General features: G+C 33.9%; 2 protein-coding genes across 2 annotated transcripts; one reads left to right on the top strand and one right to left on the bottom strand.

The window, feature by feature from the left end:
- Window positions 1-2,408: 2,408 nt before the first annotated feature.
- On the bottom strand, window positions 2,409-3,276 carry LOC111447980 (14 kDa proline-rich protein DC2.15-like). Its single transcript, XM_023087403.1, has one exon. The coding sequence runs from the start codon at window positions 3,212-3,214 to the stop codon at window positions 2,666-2,668; it is 549 nt and encodes a 182-aa protein (XP_022943171.1). The 5' UTR covers window positions 3,215-3,276; the 3' UTR covers window positions 2,409-2,665.
- Window positions 3,277-14,219: 10,943 nt separating this feature from the next.
- LOC111447988 (14 kDa proline-rich protein DC2.15-like) lies at window positions 14,220-14,957 on the top strand. The gene has a single exon (XM_023087415.1). The coding sequence runs from the start codon at window positions 14,317-14,319 to the stop codon at window positions 14,725-14,727; it is 411 nt and encodes a 136-aa protein (XP_022943183.1). The 5' UTR covers window positions 14,220-14,316; the 3' UTR covers window positions 14,728-14,957.
- The last annotated feature ends 2,487 nt before the right edge of the window (window positions 14,958-17,444 follow it).

Raw genomic sequence — 17,444 nt, forward strand, 5'->3', positions numbered from 1 at the left:
TGTAACTCTATTCTTGGATGGAATCCATCCATAAAAAAAATTATCAATTTACAAAGAATATAAATTTTCTAAACAACTCAAATAAAAAAAGATGTTGTCACGTTAGATAGTTCAAATTGATCAAATTATACTAACACCAACAACTTTCACATTTTGAAAGGATGCAAGAAATCCTTCCTTCCTTTGTAGGTTTAGGGTGTATTAAAGACTCTCAACTTTGTAGCTTCCTTCTTTCAGCTTCTTGGGCGCTCAACCTCCAAAAAGCATCTTAGTTTGTGCCTCTATTTTTATCTAGAGTTTGTTCCACCGATTTTCCCTTCAATTTTTTTGTTCCACTTTTAAATACTTAAAAAAAAATGTTTTCAGAAACCCTAAAATTTACTCGGGTCCAAAGTCTACATAGACTGTATAAAGAGGATGTCGAGGATTTTCAAGCAAAACCAAAGTTATAAGTCATGTAGGCAGTTCCGTGAAAATGTAAAATAGGTCTGCCCGTTGTTTCTTCCCCTTCATATATTGCCTTTTGTTTTTTATTAAGTAACTTTAGTTCCTCTCTTTCTTGCGCTTTTGAGTCAAACTACTTATTTGTACTTTCTTTGGTGCGCTATAGTTTTCGAATGTGTCGTTCAACCCTTCATTTTAGCTAAGGGAAGAACTCTTACTTCTTATGAGAATTCCACTCGTTGATCTTGAATCGTTGAATCGATAGTCTTTTTTTCGTAGGACATGCTTATAATCTTATTAGTAAAGAAATTCTCAATACATAAAGTTGCACCAAAATTTTGGTAAGTGTTACCATTTCAACTTTAAATTATTCAAAAAATTGTTAGGAATTCTTAGTCTAATACGTATAATAGAAAATTGGTGAAAATCGATATAACGTTACAAACTAAGAGGTAAAAATTTAAAATTTTCATTTTACAATTCTACGTTATGATATGATCATTCAATATTAAAAAGACTCTCTAAAAGTTGCTTAGAATGACAATTCAACTATTTAGAGATATTTTCAAACATTTGGCCCTAATCATGACAAATGTCATCGAGTAAAATTTTAAAACCTTTCGTAGCTAAACAATTATTTGATCATTCAATATTAAAAACACTCTCTAGAAGTTACTTAGAATAACAATTCAACTACTTAGAGATATTCTCAAACATTTGACTACTTAGAGATATTCTCAAACATTTGGTTCCAAACATGACAGATAATCGAGTAAAATTTTAAAACCTTTTGTAGCTAAACAATTATTGACGATGATCTAGGAGAGAGTTGCTTTGTTAGGTGAAAATGATCCGTACTAGCTAGTTTTGTCTTTTGACTTTATGGCTTGTCAAATATTTGGCCATATCTTCATCACATTGCAATACCAAACCTTCTTCAAATGGTTCAATTGTGATATACGACAATCTTCGAAGGATAAGACAAGAGGATGCGAATTTCAAGCAACTCCCATTCATTTTACTTCCATATGCTAATAATTACAGCATTATTTCTGAATCACCAAACAGCTCAGACTCACGGGATGAACAGTTCTAAAGCATTGTCCATTCTCATACCAATTCCCATGGCCCCATTGATTCAAATAAAGAGAAACCACAAAGGTGTCTAATTAAAACCTCCAACCCATCAACAATAATCTCTTTATTTTTTTGTTGTTGATTCCTCCACCAACTTTTTTCTATCTATTTTGTGGCTTTGGATGATTGTAGGACTTGTTATCAACATCTAAGGTGTTGTTTGAGAATGAAATTAGCAATTGTTCTTGAGCTAGATCATTTGAATAGTTCAGTTTTGAGTTATTCTCTAGATGGTTTGTTTCCGTAAGAACGGATCAAAAGGAAGAAGATACGAACATGCACGAGTAAAATTAATGTCGAGAGATGGATAGTGTGAAGATTTAAACTTTCCATTCTTTAGAAAAGATTATAGCTTGTAGTAGGGGTGTTCATATAACCCGTTAATAATCCGACCAATCCAGATTATCTAACCCGAACTATAAAAGTTAGGTTGGGTTAGATTTTTGTTTGGGATGCGTTGAATTTTTAAAAAATAAAAAATTTGGGTCGGATTGTGGGTTGTTTTTCTTGGTCGAGACACAAAAATAGAGTTATAACCAAACCCAACCTACCTTCCCTATTCTTAAAAATATTTTGAATATTAAGAATATTTAACATTTGTTATCGATAATGATGCAATGTGAGTTGAGAAGGTTTGGTATTTGAGCTTTACTTAATGTAATATATTTGTAGATAAGTAGGATTTTTTTTTTAAGATAATTAAAAAAAAATATCCTAACAAACCAACCTTAGAGAGTTGAATTGGATTGTAAATTCTATTCAGATTGATTTGGTCTCCAATCAAGCAATCCGAAATTTCGAATAGAGCTAAAAAATTTCTCCACGCAACGGGTAAACTACAAGCAATCTCATTATTTGATCTTCCATGGACATTAAACCTGTAAATATTTTCAAGAGCATAACATATTTGATAATTTTAGTCAAGAAGACTAAAACCACAAAGGGACAAACAGTGTCAATACAAACGAAAAACATGCAAGCACACAAATTAGACATTTATAGCTGCAAACAACCAAATCAACGACATGCATAATGAGCAGAGTAAAATGGCATCCTTATTTTCCCCGAGGTTGTAAAGAGTAAATTAGGGACACTGGAATCCACGAGGAGTATTTCTGCTGCAAACGTTAAGTAGTAGACTAAGATTAATTGGAAGGTTTATATTGATGCCTAAAATACTTGCTCTGATTGCAGTGCAAAGACAAACAGCTGCCTCAAGATCCGCTAGCCCTTGAATTAATGTGCAGCATGGTGTTACTGGTGGAGTGCCAATGGTTGCATTTACCAGGGTTAGCACTCTAGCACATACACCGATCTTGAGTGCATCCCTAGGACAAGTACCTCCACCAGTACCTGGACTACCTGTTCCAGGACTGCCACCAGAGCCAGGGCTGCCACCTGAACCAGGGCTTCCACCAGAGCCCGGGCTGCCACCGGAACCCGGACTTCCTCCTGATCCCGGGCTGCCACCGGAACCGGGGCTTCCACCGGAGCCGGGACTGCCGCCTGAATGAGGGGGCCTTGGCCTTCTTATAGGGTGGGAACATGAGCCACAAGCATTGGCTAGGGAAAAGAAGAGAAGGTTGAGAGAGAAGAACAAAGCAATGGAGGTGGTGGTTTTGGATGAAGCCATGTTTGAAAACCCTAGAGATATTATATCCCTTTGGTCTACTAGAAGGCTTTTTGAGGTGAGGATGGAGGAGGAGATGGGAGGGTTTTTATAGTGTTTAAGAAGTGGGTATTAGGCTATTTTGTAAATGAGACAAAGATTTTAAGTACGTGTTCATATGACTCAAAATCTTACTCAATTTAGATTATCTAACTGAAATTATAAAAGTTAGATTGGGTTAGATTTTTTTGGATTTGAATTTGATTGAATTTTTAGAAAATCGAAAAATTCAGGTTGATCCGTAGGTTAACATTTTTTTTTTTGTCATGTTTATCCAACTAATTTGAAAATAGGGTTATAACTCAACTCAATGCTACAATGAGAATAAGAATATTTGAGTGGAGTTTGGTTGTGAACTCTATTCGAATTGATCGGGTCTCCAATCCAACTAATTTAAAATTTCAGGTTGATCTAAAAGATATCATCAACTCAATTTAACCCAAAGGGTAAATAGTGAACTTAAAAGATTCTTAAAACAAAAGCCATGCACCCATGTGTGTTTGCTATTGAACTTTTGAGGTGGTAGATCAATCATAGTTACCTAAAAAACAATTTGGACATTTGCTAAAAATAAGAACTATTTGTCTAATTTAAACCATATTTTACTTTGAAGTTTACATAATTTTCCAAATCATTTAATTCTAAAAGTTTTATCAGCCACTCAATTTAGAATCTTTTTTTTTTCTTTTTTGTTTATTTTTTCTAATCTTTTAGTTTCTTGCTTTCTCTTAGTGTGAAAGGAAAGGAAAGGAAAGCTTTGTTATATAATTGATTTTGTTTGAATTTTTTTAAAAGAAAGAAATATATAAATATATTTAGGATGTACTTTTTTTAAAATTTTTTGTGGTCTCACATTTTTAAGTGGAAAAAATCTAAGACTTATTTTTTAGTATTATGTTATATTTAATTATTTTTTAATATTAAATAGGCATTTTATAATAAAAAAAAGATTAAAAAAATAATTTTATCTATGTTTCAAATAAAACATGAAATGACTCTTTTATTTGTATTTTTAATTTTTTATAAAGTGAGTTTTGATAACTAATTATAACTTATTTATTTCTAAGATTTATCTCTACTATTTCTCTTGCTTTCATTTTTCTTTATTTCTTTTTCATTAATCTATCTTTTCTCTTAACCTTACTAATACCCGCTTTGACCCGTTATATATCGTCGTCAGCCTCACAGTTTCAAACAATCTGTTACAGAGAGGTTTCCACATTCTTGTAAGAATGTTTCGTTCTGCTCTCCAACCAATATAGGATCTCACAATTCATCCTCCTTCGGACCCCAGCGTCCTTACTGACACACCGCCCGGTGTCTGACTCTAATATCATTTGTAACAGCCCAAGTCTACTGCTAGCTGATATTTTCTGTTTTGGTCAGCTACGTATTATTGTCAGCCTCACGGTTTTAAAATATGTCTGTTAGGAAGAGGTATCCACATCCTTATAAGGAATGTTTCGTTCCCCTCTCTAACTGATGTGAGATCTCATACTTCTAGTTCTATCATCAAGATCACTCTTATTCAAATGTAGTTTCAGTTTATTAATGTACTTTTTTTTTTTTTTACTTAGGTGTTACATTCTAAAAAAAAAGAGAAAGAAAACGACATACACGAAACACTTGTACTTCTAAACTATAGCAAACGAGAAACTGTTACACCAAACGACCCGTAAACGTCTTACGCCGAAGAACTAAACAAGGTAACCCACCAACAAATACCCTACTCCTCCCCTTTACTATTTTCTAGTCTTTTGAGTCCAAAACAGAAAATTTTACTCTATACTCACTATTGCATGATGAATTGAGATCTCTCCTAGAATCGGAGTTCCAAGATCCACAATTTGAACAAAGTATAAACTCAATGCCCTTCTGGTAGAAGCTTCCAATCAGAACCTTCAAAATTTAGGGTTAAAGCTCAAAAATCGAGAGAGAAATAGGAAAGGGTCCCATGTGGTTGCAGCTTCACATGTTTTCAGTCCCTACCAAAGCTTTTGCGTAGCCTAATCAATGATTAGTTCTACTTTGAAGAAAAAACCTTTTGAATATCACGGGAGCTTCTTAGTTTTTTAATGTCATTTTAAACCGAATTCCTCAACATTTCCAGCCATTCATACTGATCTAATATTTGATTGGATGTTTGTTATAAAAATATCACTCGAAATAGTTTTCTTCATCTTTCATAAATGTTTTAAAACTACATTTGAAGTAGAATTTTAGTATAATGTTGGACGGATAATTTATGAGACAGATATCTAGATCGTTACAATGATGATCATGACACTTGTTTGAATTAAACCTAAAAAAATGTGACATTAAGATGAATAATTGACGTGACAGTTGTCTAGATCGATATAGTGGTGATGAGAACGCTTGCTTAAATTAAATCTAAAAAGAATATGATATTTAGATGGAGAACTAACGCTCTAGAATGATGTGGTGGTAATTAGGGCACTTGATTGAATTAAATTTGAAAGAATATGACATTAAGATAGATCATCAACGTGGCAATGATTAAGACTAATGCAGAAATAAGTGTTTAAGCTTTAACATAAATTATAAACTTCAACATTTTTATGGACTTACATGTTCGAAAACATCTTTAAAGCGACACAACGAAATACTAAATGAAATAAATAAGCATTAAAATTAAAAGCACCCTGATCTAACCTAAGTCTAAGATTAACTTAAGTCTAAGAAAATAAGTACAACTAATTTATGTGTCGTGGTCTCGAATTGTGATGTCATTTTAAGCAGTATAGGCGAACCTTGCTTTTACCTTAAAAGTAGAGTAGCACATGACTTGAGTATTTTAAAAAAGACGACCCCCAATCGGAGTTAAATGCATACACATACAGTTTCATGTTGGGACCTATCATAACAATCTATTTTCCTATCCTAACGGAACTTGGATGTGTACTTAATTTCTCTACACACAGTCCACGTGTGGGAGAATGGACCCACCTGTCGGTTTGCACACCTCCTAGGCCCCTTTCTGGGTGGGCGAACATTCTTTAGTAGCTATTGATGTCAGACACCCGTTAGGTATAGCGACTATCATGACAACATTATGATAAACATAACGATCATTCTCCTGCCTTGTAGTATATGCGTATGTATTATCATGAAGGAATAGGGGTATCCCTCAATGCTTTAGCACAAAATAATGCATGAGGTCCCAACATTTTTCCATTTTAATTATCATTAATACAACCCTACAAGCGTCTCGTTCATATCATATAATTTTTCATATCATTTCTCATAACATTTCTCATATTATTTATCATAATTCTTATGCGTATGCTGAAGTTGTATTTCATGCTAGTTTGTCGTTTTACATGTCAATCATAGCATATCATTCATGTCACATGTCAATCATATCATAATGTTTTCATGCTTTCAGACATAACAATCCATCTTAATGGGATGAGAGCTTACAAGTAGGTCTAAGTATTTTTATACTCACCCCTCTCATTTTCTTTGTCAAGTGTTCGCAGGCTACATGTTAAGGTGGATGAACGTTCGAGAGTTGTGTGGTCACAGAGAGGGTCGTTTCAAAGCATCAATCTGCTTTTGTATTTGTGTATTTCATTTTATAATTGTATCCCAAACCCATTTTCTACTTAAATTTGATAGGTACTGTCTAGTAACTCAATTTCATTTAACAATACACAAGTAGTTGCGACTAATGATGGTTGTTCCTGAAACTTTGAGACCTACCTAGAAGCTCAAATAGCTGTAAGAATAGGCACGAACTTCCTTACCCTAAAGAAAAATTCGTGGAAACCTAATAGGAATTGAATGCGATGAGAGCTTACAAGTAGGTTCTTTATTAAGTATTGTTATACTCACCCGTTTTCCTTTCTTTTTTAGGTGTTCGCAGGTTACCAGTTAAGGTGGATGAGCATTTGAGAGCTTTGCAGTTATAGATGGGTTATTTTAGAGCGTCAATTTGCCTTTGTATTTGAGTATTTTGTATTTCGTTTTATAATTGTATCTCAAAGTCATTTCTCCCTTGTAATAAATTTGAATAGTGTCGTCCTATCATTGGACTTCATTTAAATGTACACAAGTAGTTGCGACTGACAATGGTTGTCCCTAGAACTTCGAGACCTACATAAAAGCTCGGATAGATGTAAAAATAGGCCTGAATTTCCTTGACCCTAAAGAAAACTTGTGAAAACCTAATAGGAATTGGATAGGATGAGAATAAGTAGATGGCTTACCAAGTATTTTTATACTCTAACTCTTTCTATTTCTTTTTTAGGTGTTCGCAGACTATTGGTTAAGATGAAGGAACATTTGAGAGTTGTGCGGTCACAGAGGAGATAATTTCGAAGCGTAAATTTACCTTTTTATTTGAGTATTTTGTATTTGGTTTTATAATTGTATCCTAAACCCATTTTCTACTTAGTAATAAATTTAAATAGTACTACTTAACTTTGTATTTAAGTGTGGTGTTGGTTTGTTTTAGTACAATATAAATTCTACCATTTTTTCATCTTTTATTTTACTTCTTAATTTATTTGGTTTTGGTCGTTGTTTGTTTAGTTACTATCTGACTTTCAAAGCCTAGTCTAGTGCATGTCTTATAGGAAGGTTATGTTGGTAATATGAAAGTATGATATGCATCATAACCATGTACTATGTTTTAAAATGCGAGACTTCATGCATGTTGTATGTCACGAGCACAAATACTCTTCTAACATGTTTTGTATGGACACATACCCATGATATGATACATGCTCTTTTTTTTTTTTTTTTTGTTGGTTTTGATAGCGTGAGCATGCACTAGCCCATAGTTAGGTCTATGATGTACGTATATGAGTCTGTCCAATGAGTTCATGTGCGCATGCGTAAATCGTGTATAGAGAAGTATTGTATATCTAATGTTACTCTTACTTGGAAAAGAAAGTAGAACTCCAAGAAATAATCATGAAAGTAGGTCCCCACATAAACCTTGTTGCAATATAACTACATTTTTTAACCTGAACAATAAAGTCACTTACAAAATATTTGTATGTACTCAAACTACATTTAACACTTTTACCGATAAAAGTAAGGACCCTATGTTGAATGATGACATTAATTGAGGAGACCATGGAATCAAGTCACAATGTAGATTTTCGAATTTAAGTTGTAGTTTGTATGTTAAGAGATAGGTAAATAGCATTTATTTCTAAACATTGATTAGAGACGTTTTTTTCAATTTTCAAATAGGAATGGTTGCCATGTGAGAGATCGGTATATGAATAAACTGAGACTACATCTGAATTAGACTGATCTTAAGACTAGAATAGCTTAGAAAGACTTCAAAGAATTGAAAGTTAATATCTATATAAATAGGGTGCATTTTTTCAGTGTCTCAAAGATAGGAACTTCAAAGTTCAACATGTTTTACTTTGAGTAATTTACTATTTGGTAATTTTCTAGAAATTTTCGTAAGAAGTATGCAAGTGAGCTCAAAACAAGTCTTAAAGCAATGAGGTGTCAAATATGAAGTCCACATCGTGTATAAGACATTATAAATTGTATCAAGACGAACGCTAATAGACATATAACACTCGATACCACATCTGAATGAGAACAATTCTAAAAATACATGAATCTTCAAATTTCAAGAGCATAGAAGCGTTTTTAGTCCCTAAACTAATCTCCCACATTACCATTCTCGTTCATAATTATTTCTTCAAACATTGTAGATGACCTCATGATTATGCCAAATCTTACCGACTTATCCAAATCAATATGAAAAAGAAAGCTTAGACTTCAAAAAATTTCTATCTGTTTGACTTGACCATAATTTCAGGAAGTAGGATTAACATTTTTTCAAAGAAAGAGATTTGTTTATCATCTTCCAATCCGAAAATTATGGCCAATGCCATGTAGTCGAAGAAACCTCAAGATTCAAGTCAATGCACAAATAATTTTCACAATAATCGGCGATCTTTAAGGTTCTTATTAATTTTTTTTTTCTTTTTGTAAAGACTTTAATTTTATTATTATTATTTAAGTTTGATTTTTCTTGTCCTGTTCCAAGCTTTATGATCCTTACTCGTAAACCACTAACAAGAACCTGTCTTCCTCATGATTTGGAGAGATGTTACGATACAAGAACCTTTCATAGGGAGGCAGAGGATTCAAACATGATGATATAGATATCATGAAAGGCAGAGGATTCAAACATGATGATATAGATATCAATTATCTGGTTGAGTTATGTTCACTTTCATAAATTATCTTTAAGATGTTAATTAATAGTATCAAAAATTAAAAATTCATATTTATCACATTACTGCTAACTTGATTACTTAGAGTTTGTTGGCTTAGGTTAAAAAAAAAACATCACTTCAACAAATTAAACACGACATGATATATTTACTGGATAAATATTTTTTAATTTGGTACTAGAAAACAAAAGGAAAATCTCCATCTAAATAAAATAAAATTGTTGCAAGTTGCCATGAAGATGTATTGTCATGACTCTCATTTAGTTCATAACTATTTTGGTTAATATTCTCTTTTATTTTGTTTTATAACTCTGACATTTTTAGTTCATATTTTCATTTATTTTGGTTTATAATTCTCATTTAGTTTATAATCCTTTTAGTTCATCTTGATTTAAGTACGAGAATTAGTATTGTTATGCCTATATAAAGGCTTGTCTAGCATTATTTTGAGATGCTGGAGTCATTGTAATTTTATATTTCCCTCGACACAATTGGAAGGAATTTTATTGAGAGACTTTATAGTGTGAGAGTGTGAGAGATACAGTTGTAAACACTTTGGTTACAGTGATTGGCTACCACCCGTGGATGTAGGAGAATTTTTTCTCTTCGAACCACGTAAGCTTTGTGTCTCTTTGTTTATTTTCTGTTTGTGAGTGTGTGAGTGCGATAGATCTTGCTTCTACTACCGCTACAACAATTGGTATTAGAGAATTTTTTTGTTGTGGCATTAGGGCACAACAAGTGGTATAGAGCATTTTGGTTGTGGCATTTGGGTACAACAAAAATAATATATCAAACGACGACAATTCTATTTTAACTCGTGCCAGCCTAGCAAGAATTCGTTCCAAGCAGATTAATTAGCGTTAACGTTAATATTATCATTCTAATCTACACAACTAGAACCTACTCATTGCTAATGTGAATTCAATAACAAGATTCTTCGAACTTTGAGAACCAAGCAACAATCCAAAACAAAGAGTCCATTTTTTTTGCTATCAACAAGATTAAGATGGTTAAGACTATACTTTATTATTGGGCTCCAATTTGACATCTAGCTAGCTAGTGGAAACTTTCCTTGATATTAAAGAAAATTAAAAGGGTATCACGGGTGACCCTAAGCTTAGAATCTACAATATGGGATCCACCATTTTTAAAGTTTTTATTCACAAAATTACGAGTGCTTCCAAAATGTATTGCAACTTGCCCCATTTGCTTTCCTTTTTTCTTCCCCATGTGGAACCATCTTCATTTCAAGCCACAAAAATTTCCTGCCATTTGCTCATTCAATCAAAATCAAAGAATTGTGTCCACCAATAATATGGGTTGAATTGATTCGAGTTTGAAGCAAAGATTGTTGACGATAATCGAGAAAGATTCATAGGGGTTATTTCTTAGGCAGAGATTGTTTTTATGGTGTCCTGATTGGAAAGTTGAGCTGAGCAATGTGTGTACGGTTTGAAGGTTGCAGCTTGAGATGAGATTAGGACGTTTCAATGCCTGTTTTTGGGTAAAGATGAGTTATATAAAAATGTGAAAAAGGTTGATGATGTTACAGCTTTTCTTCAAATTATTGTAGTTCATGATTTCGAGTTTACTTTTGTGACTAGAACGAAAGTCAAATAATGAAGATGTATATGTAGTCGGTTCATTAAAAAATGTACAAATCGGTGGATATTTCTAAATGAATAAAAGAATTTATAAGAAAATATATTTAAATCTACAAACACTCGTAACACGTTACGCTGTTTAAATAAATCAATGTATAATTTTTTTTGAGGTAAATATTATTTTTTAATTAAAATTTTTGAAGAGACGAGAGAGCTAATGATTAATCAAGTGTAAAAGGTATCCTGAGAAACATTCAACCAACATGTTTTTTCTTTTCAAAATAAAAAATAAGAATAAGAGAAAGGAAAAATGAAATATTATCCAAGGATAATTTCAATTTCGAACCAAATCGAGTGGTCTATGATTCATTTGGTCAAGTGAAGGCGATGTGGTTTAAGTGAATAAAAATACAATGAATTTATGGGTTGAGGCCGTGTAAACATTTCAAATAAAGAAGGAAGGCATAAATGAACCAAAATTACATCTGAATGATAACAAGAAAATAAAATAGTTAAAGAAAATTTTAAAACAGTCGAAAGTTACTCTACCAACTACCTTCATTTTCGATAGAATTGAACGTTAGATATCAATATTTTTTCCCTTTAATGAAACATCTAAGATACCACTCTATTTGTAATAAAAAAAAAACGGTAGTAATCTGTAAATCTTCATTAAGTTCATCGAGCTAATGAAATAAAAACAAAATCAACGTTACTTGTAAGTATCTTGATATCCACTAAGCAAATTTCAATGATCTTTACCAAGATTGCCAAAGTAACGATTTATTGCACTAATTACATAGGATAAATCAAGACAAGCACGAATCACTAAAAATCTAATTATACTAGAATAAGGAATGTTAAACGAACACGACTCTTCACAATGGTATGATATTGTCCACTTAGAACATAAGCTCTCATGGCTTTGCTTTGGGCTTCCCCAAAAGGCCTCATACCAATGGAGTTAGTATTCCTCACTTATAAACCCATGATCACACCCTAAATTAGTCGATGTGGGACTTCCATCATCCAACACCTCCCCTTAATCGAGGCTCGACTCCTTTGGAGTCTTAGTCATTTTTGACGGCCTTCGAGGAGGGGCTTAGCTCCTTTTCTTTAAGAGTTCTTTGTTCGATATTTGAGGATTTACCAATCTATTGGCACGACTAAGGAGGGGCTTAGCTCCTTTTCTTTAAGAGTTCTTTGTTCGATATTTGAGGATTTACCAATCTATTGGCACGACTAAGGAGGGGCTTAGCTCCTTTTCTTTAAGAGTTCTTTGTTCGATATTTGAGGATTTACCAATCTATTGGCACGACTAAGGAGGGGCTTAGCTCCTTTTCTTTAAGAGTTCTTTGTTCGATATTTGAGGATTTACCAATCTATTGGCACGACTAAGGAGGGGCTTAGCTCCTTTTCTTTAAGAGTTCTTTGTTCGATATTTAAGGAGGGGCATGGCTCTGATACCATGTTAAACGAACACGACTCTCCACAATGGTATGATATTGTCCACTTTGAGCATAAGCTCTCATGGTTTTGCTTTGGGCTTCCCCAAAAGGCCTCATACCAATGGAGTTAGTATTCCTCACTTATAAACTCATGATCACACCCTAAATTAGTCGATGTGGGACTTCCATCATCCAACAAGGAATTCAAAAAATATAATCAATTTCATCGTTTGAATGTGGAGACAATGGTCTTAATGTGACAATAAATGAGTACTAATTGCTTGACTTTATGCTCGAAAAAAAATGCTCAATATCGACGTAAATAGTCTTCTCGTCTTCTTATCCTCACAATTTTCATACCATTATTTTCTTTGGAGATCCCAAATCTTTAATATCAAACTCCTCATTAAGCTCTAATTTCTCTTAAATCTTTAGTAATTGTCAACATAATGCCAAAACATATAAGAAGATACACAAAGGACCCATCATAATTATCGTAATTGCTTCTTTTAATATCATGAATTATCTTAAATAAGTCAAATTTTTTGTACCTCGTTGTTCCAGGCTCCAAATAGATGTTTTTAACCAACAAAAACAATCTTATTTTCTTGAACCTATAAAACCCTTGGGTTGATGCATATAAACATATTCTTGAAGTTCTCCCTGTAAAAATGTAGTTTTTACATTTAACAGCTCAATCTGAAAACATATAATACAATGTAACAACTCAAGCAGTATAATACAATGTAACAACTCAAGTCTACTGCTAACAGATATAGTTCGCTTTAACTTATTACATTTCGTTGTGAGTTTCACAGTTTTAAAACTCGTCTATTAGAGAAATGTTTTCACACTCTTAGAAGAAATGTTTCATTTCCATCTCCAATCGATATGAGACCTCACAATCCACCTCCCTTGGGATCCCAAAGTCCTTGTTGGCACACCGTCCGATTTCTAGCTCCGATACCATTGTAATAGTCCAAACTCACTTAGCAAATATTGTTTGTTTTGGTCCGTTACGTATATTGTTAAACATTTCATATAAGAATGTGGAAGCTTCTCCATAGTAGATGCATTTTAAAACCATGAAGCTGTCGGTGATACGTAACGGGCTAAAGCGGACAATATCTATCAGCGATAAGGTTACATACAATATGCAATAATGCATGAATTGATCTTTGCTTCACCACTAGAGAAAACGTAATAGTATAATCAAGACGATAGATTTGACTATAACTCTTAGCAACTAATGTTACTTTATATTTAGCTTCTAAACTCTTGGAATACCTTATCAAGACAACATGCATAAAGCTAAAGCTAATTAGATGGGGAAAGAAGAATGGTTTGTTTACATTAAAATGGGATGACACTGATAACTACACAAATAACTCAAGAACTTTGAAGATCTCAAAGCCCCTTCAAGATGGAAGCATGAAAAAACAATCTTCTTCATCCCCAATACGAATCATTAGATTAAAAAAATGAGGTTCACGGGAGTTCCAAACCCATATTTGATTATTGGTCACCCTTCTAATCCAAAGTGCCAAAAAACCAAATATAAAATATTCCTAAACCTGAAGCACATCCACAATGCCAGCCCTTACTCACATGGCCATAATACCTCATTATAATACCCTCAATTTGCTACCAAATAAACCTCATTTCACTATAAATACACACACACTCTCAGCTTCTACTACACTCACACCCAAAAAAAGCCAGAAATTGAACAGTTTCAAGAGATCCCTTGATTCTTTTCCTCTTTTTTTGGGAAAAAAATGGACTCTAAAAGAACTTCAAATGCAGCCATCTTTCTTGTTCTAAACCTTGTTTTCTTCGCCTTTGTGAACGTATGCCATGCCTGTGATGATCACGCTCCGAAGTCAAAGCCAAAGCCTTACCCTAACCCTAACCCTACACCAGTAGTCAAGAGCTGCCCTAGAGATGCCCTAAAGCTTGGTGTGTGCACAAAACTGCTGAACGGACCGGTCAGTGCGCTCGTTGGGTCCTTGCCGAACACCCAATGCTGCTCACTGCTCGATGGACTTATCGACCTCGAAGCAGCCGTGTGTCTTTGCACAGCCATCAAAGCCAACATTCTTGGTATTAACATTAACATTCCCATTTCTTTGAGCTTGCTTGTCAATGTATGTGGAAAGAAGGTTCCCTCTGAATTCCAGTGTGCTTAAGGCATTAATCACCGTGTTCTGCATTTCTTATTGATATCTTTGTGGTAATCTCTATGGAGATAAGCTGTGTGCTTCCCTTTGTCTATTTTTCTTTAGTTTGAATAATTCCAGTTTGATATGTTCTGATGGATTAGTGAGTGCTGAAAACTTCAAGCACTTGACTTGTAATTGTTGTAGTCATTTGTCGGTTGGTTTCTTAAATTAATGATTGTGTGACAAAGATTTAGTCATGTATGTTTTGTTATATGTCTCTAATTGTCAAACATGTTCTTTACTTCTATGAATTGGATCGACACGTACTAAATTAAGATGCTGGGAAATTGATGGATTGTGAGAACAACAAAACGATTAATAACAAAAATAATAAGAAGATATCATTTGATCGATACAAATTCGTCCCAGTTCTTATTCATTGATCTACTAACATGATGTAGATACAAAATTGAATCCAATGGCAACAAGTAATCTAAACTATTTGAGATTCCACGTCTGATTGGAGAGGAGTATGAAACATTTCTTATAAGAGGGTAGAAATCTCACTCTAGTAAATGCGTTTTAAAACCGTGAGATTGACAACGATACGTAACAGGCTGAAATGGACAATATCTACTAGCGAGTGGGATTGAGTTGTTACAAATAGTATTAGAGCCAGGTTCTGGGCGCTAGCGAGAACATTGGGTCGTCAAAGAGGGTAGATTATGAGATCCCACATTAGTTGGAGAGGGGAATGAAGCATCCCACATAAGAGTGTATGAAATATCTTCTTAATAGATATGTTTTAAAACCATAGAGCACACAGAGATGTGTAGTAGGACTCAAGCTTTGGAGAAGTGTAGTATGACTCAAATATAGAAAAGATAAGAATCAGGTCAAAAGACATCGATTGACCAAAATACAATTGTTTGCCCTTAGATTACAAGAGTGAAGAACAACAAATTATAAGAAATCAATTTAACCAAACAAAAAAGAAACCTTTTCAAGGGATAAACAGCCAAGTGAACCCAAAAATTACCAAATTGCTTTCAAACGGCCTATTTGAGGTCCATATGAGATGATAATACATGAAATTAATAAGTTAATAGTGTGAGGTCACCCATCCGTTAAAGAGAGAAACGAAACATTCCTTGTAAGGGTATGGGAACTCCTCCCTAGTAGACGCATTTTAAAACTGTAAGGCTGATGACGATACATAACGAACCAAAGCGGATAATATCTATTAGCGGTGGGTTTGAGCTGTTACAAATAGTATGAGAGTCAGACATCGAGTGGCGTGCCAACGAGGATGCTGACCCCCAAGGGAGTGAATTGTGAGATTCCACATCGGTTGGAGAGGGGAACGGAGCATTTCTTATAAGGGTGTGGAAACCTCTCCTTAGTCAATGCGTTTTAAAATCGTGAGGCTGACGACAATACGTAACGGGGCAAAGCAAACAATATCTGCTAGCGGTAGGCTTAAGCGGTTATCGTTACCCTCTCAATATTAATATGGTAGACTCTATATGGAATTCGATTATTGTGGGCTTGACAATCTAACACAAAATAATAGTAAATCTGGTACAAGTTGAAGATATTTTGAAATATGACACAATTTTAAGCTCAAGATTATAGCATATAAAGAGTAAAAAAATATTCATCAACGTGTCTGAAAATAATGAGCAAACAAGCAAGAACAATAATTAAGTGAACTCATTCTTTAAGGGCATCAACCAAATTGAATCCTATAAGAAAACATAGCTCATAATGAAATGAATGAAAACAAAACACCTCGTTGTATTACAACTCTCAAACACACCTCCACTTCGAACGACAGCCTGCGAACACTTGAAAAAGAAAAGAGGGAAGGGGTGACTATAAAATTACTTATTAAGCAACCTACTTGTAGGTTATCATTGCATCCATGACTTAACAGGTGATCACGAGCTTTACTCTAACTCTGAGTGCATTACTCTTGCTATGCACCTTCTTGAATAGCTAGCTTAGCCTACATAGCAGTGACTAGAATTCGAAGATGAGACGCTACTTCAATAGACTTCATACCACACGGGGACAACATGGTGAGTTCTAGCTTGCTCGTCATCCATGGGAGGTTAGCTAGTAAACCCATCCCACCGGTCATGAAGTCACTCAAGGTTGAGGGGCGCTACCTATTAATTACTGAAGCATAGATCAGAATATCTCATCGTCCTTTCTAACACATGAAAAAACACATAAAACAACATATCATGGAAAAACACATAAAACAACATATCATGGAAAAACACAAAAAACAACATGTCTTAAAATCTCAGCTAGAGACATTTTTGTAATTTTGTACATCATGTTAGTAATGCACAACAATATACTCTATCTAGGTGAAGAATACGAATAAGAAAAAATATATCGACGAGAGGTTTATATGGATCACTTCTGGCATGTACATTTATAAAGAATACAGAAAATACATATTCAAAGTATGTAGGGTTCAGTTTGCATAGATATAGTTATCTATCATGTATAGTCGACAATACATCGTCATTTATTATATATGAGCATTTATTATATATGTCCAATATGACCATTTACTATATATGCTCATTTATTATGTATAGTCATTGAATAAGGTACAAGTAAACATCATATTCCACAACCCAACAATTATTCCACTAGGAGATTGATCTAGTTAACCAAAAACTTCATTCTCAAAAGATTCTCATCATCAATATCTTCATTCCACCCGA

The sequence above is a fragment of the Cucurbita moschata genome, unplaced genomic scaffold (genome assembly GCF_002738365.1).
Source record: "Cucurbita moschata cultivar Rifu unplaced genomic scaffold, Cmos_1.0 Cmo_Scf00001, whole genome shotgun sequence".
Taxonomy (NCBI): Eukaryota; Viridiplantae; Streptophyta; class Magnoliopsida; order Cucurbitales; family Cucurbitaceae; genus Cucurbita; species Cucurbita moschata.

Bases quoted from the DNA above. Each gene is read 5' to 3' on its own strand.
- LOC111447980 (XM_023087403.1), bottom strand. From the start codon at position 3,214: ATGGCTTCATCCAAAACCACCACCTCCATTGCTTTGTTCTTCTCTCTC.
- LOC111447988 (XM_023087415.1), top strand. From the start codon at position 14,317: ATGGACTCTAAAAGAACTTCAAATGCAGCCATCTTTCTTGTTCTAAAC.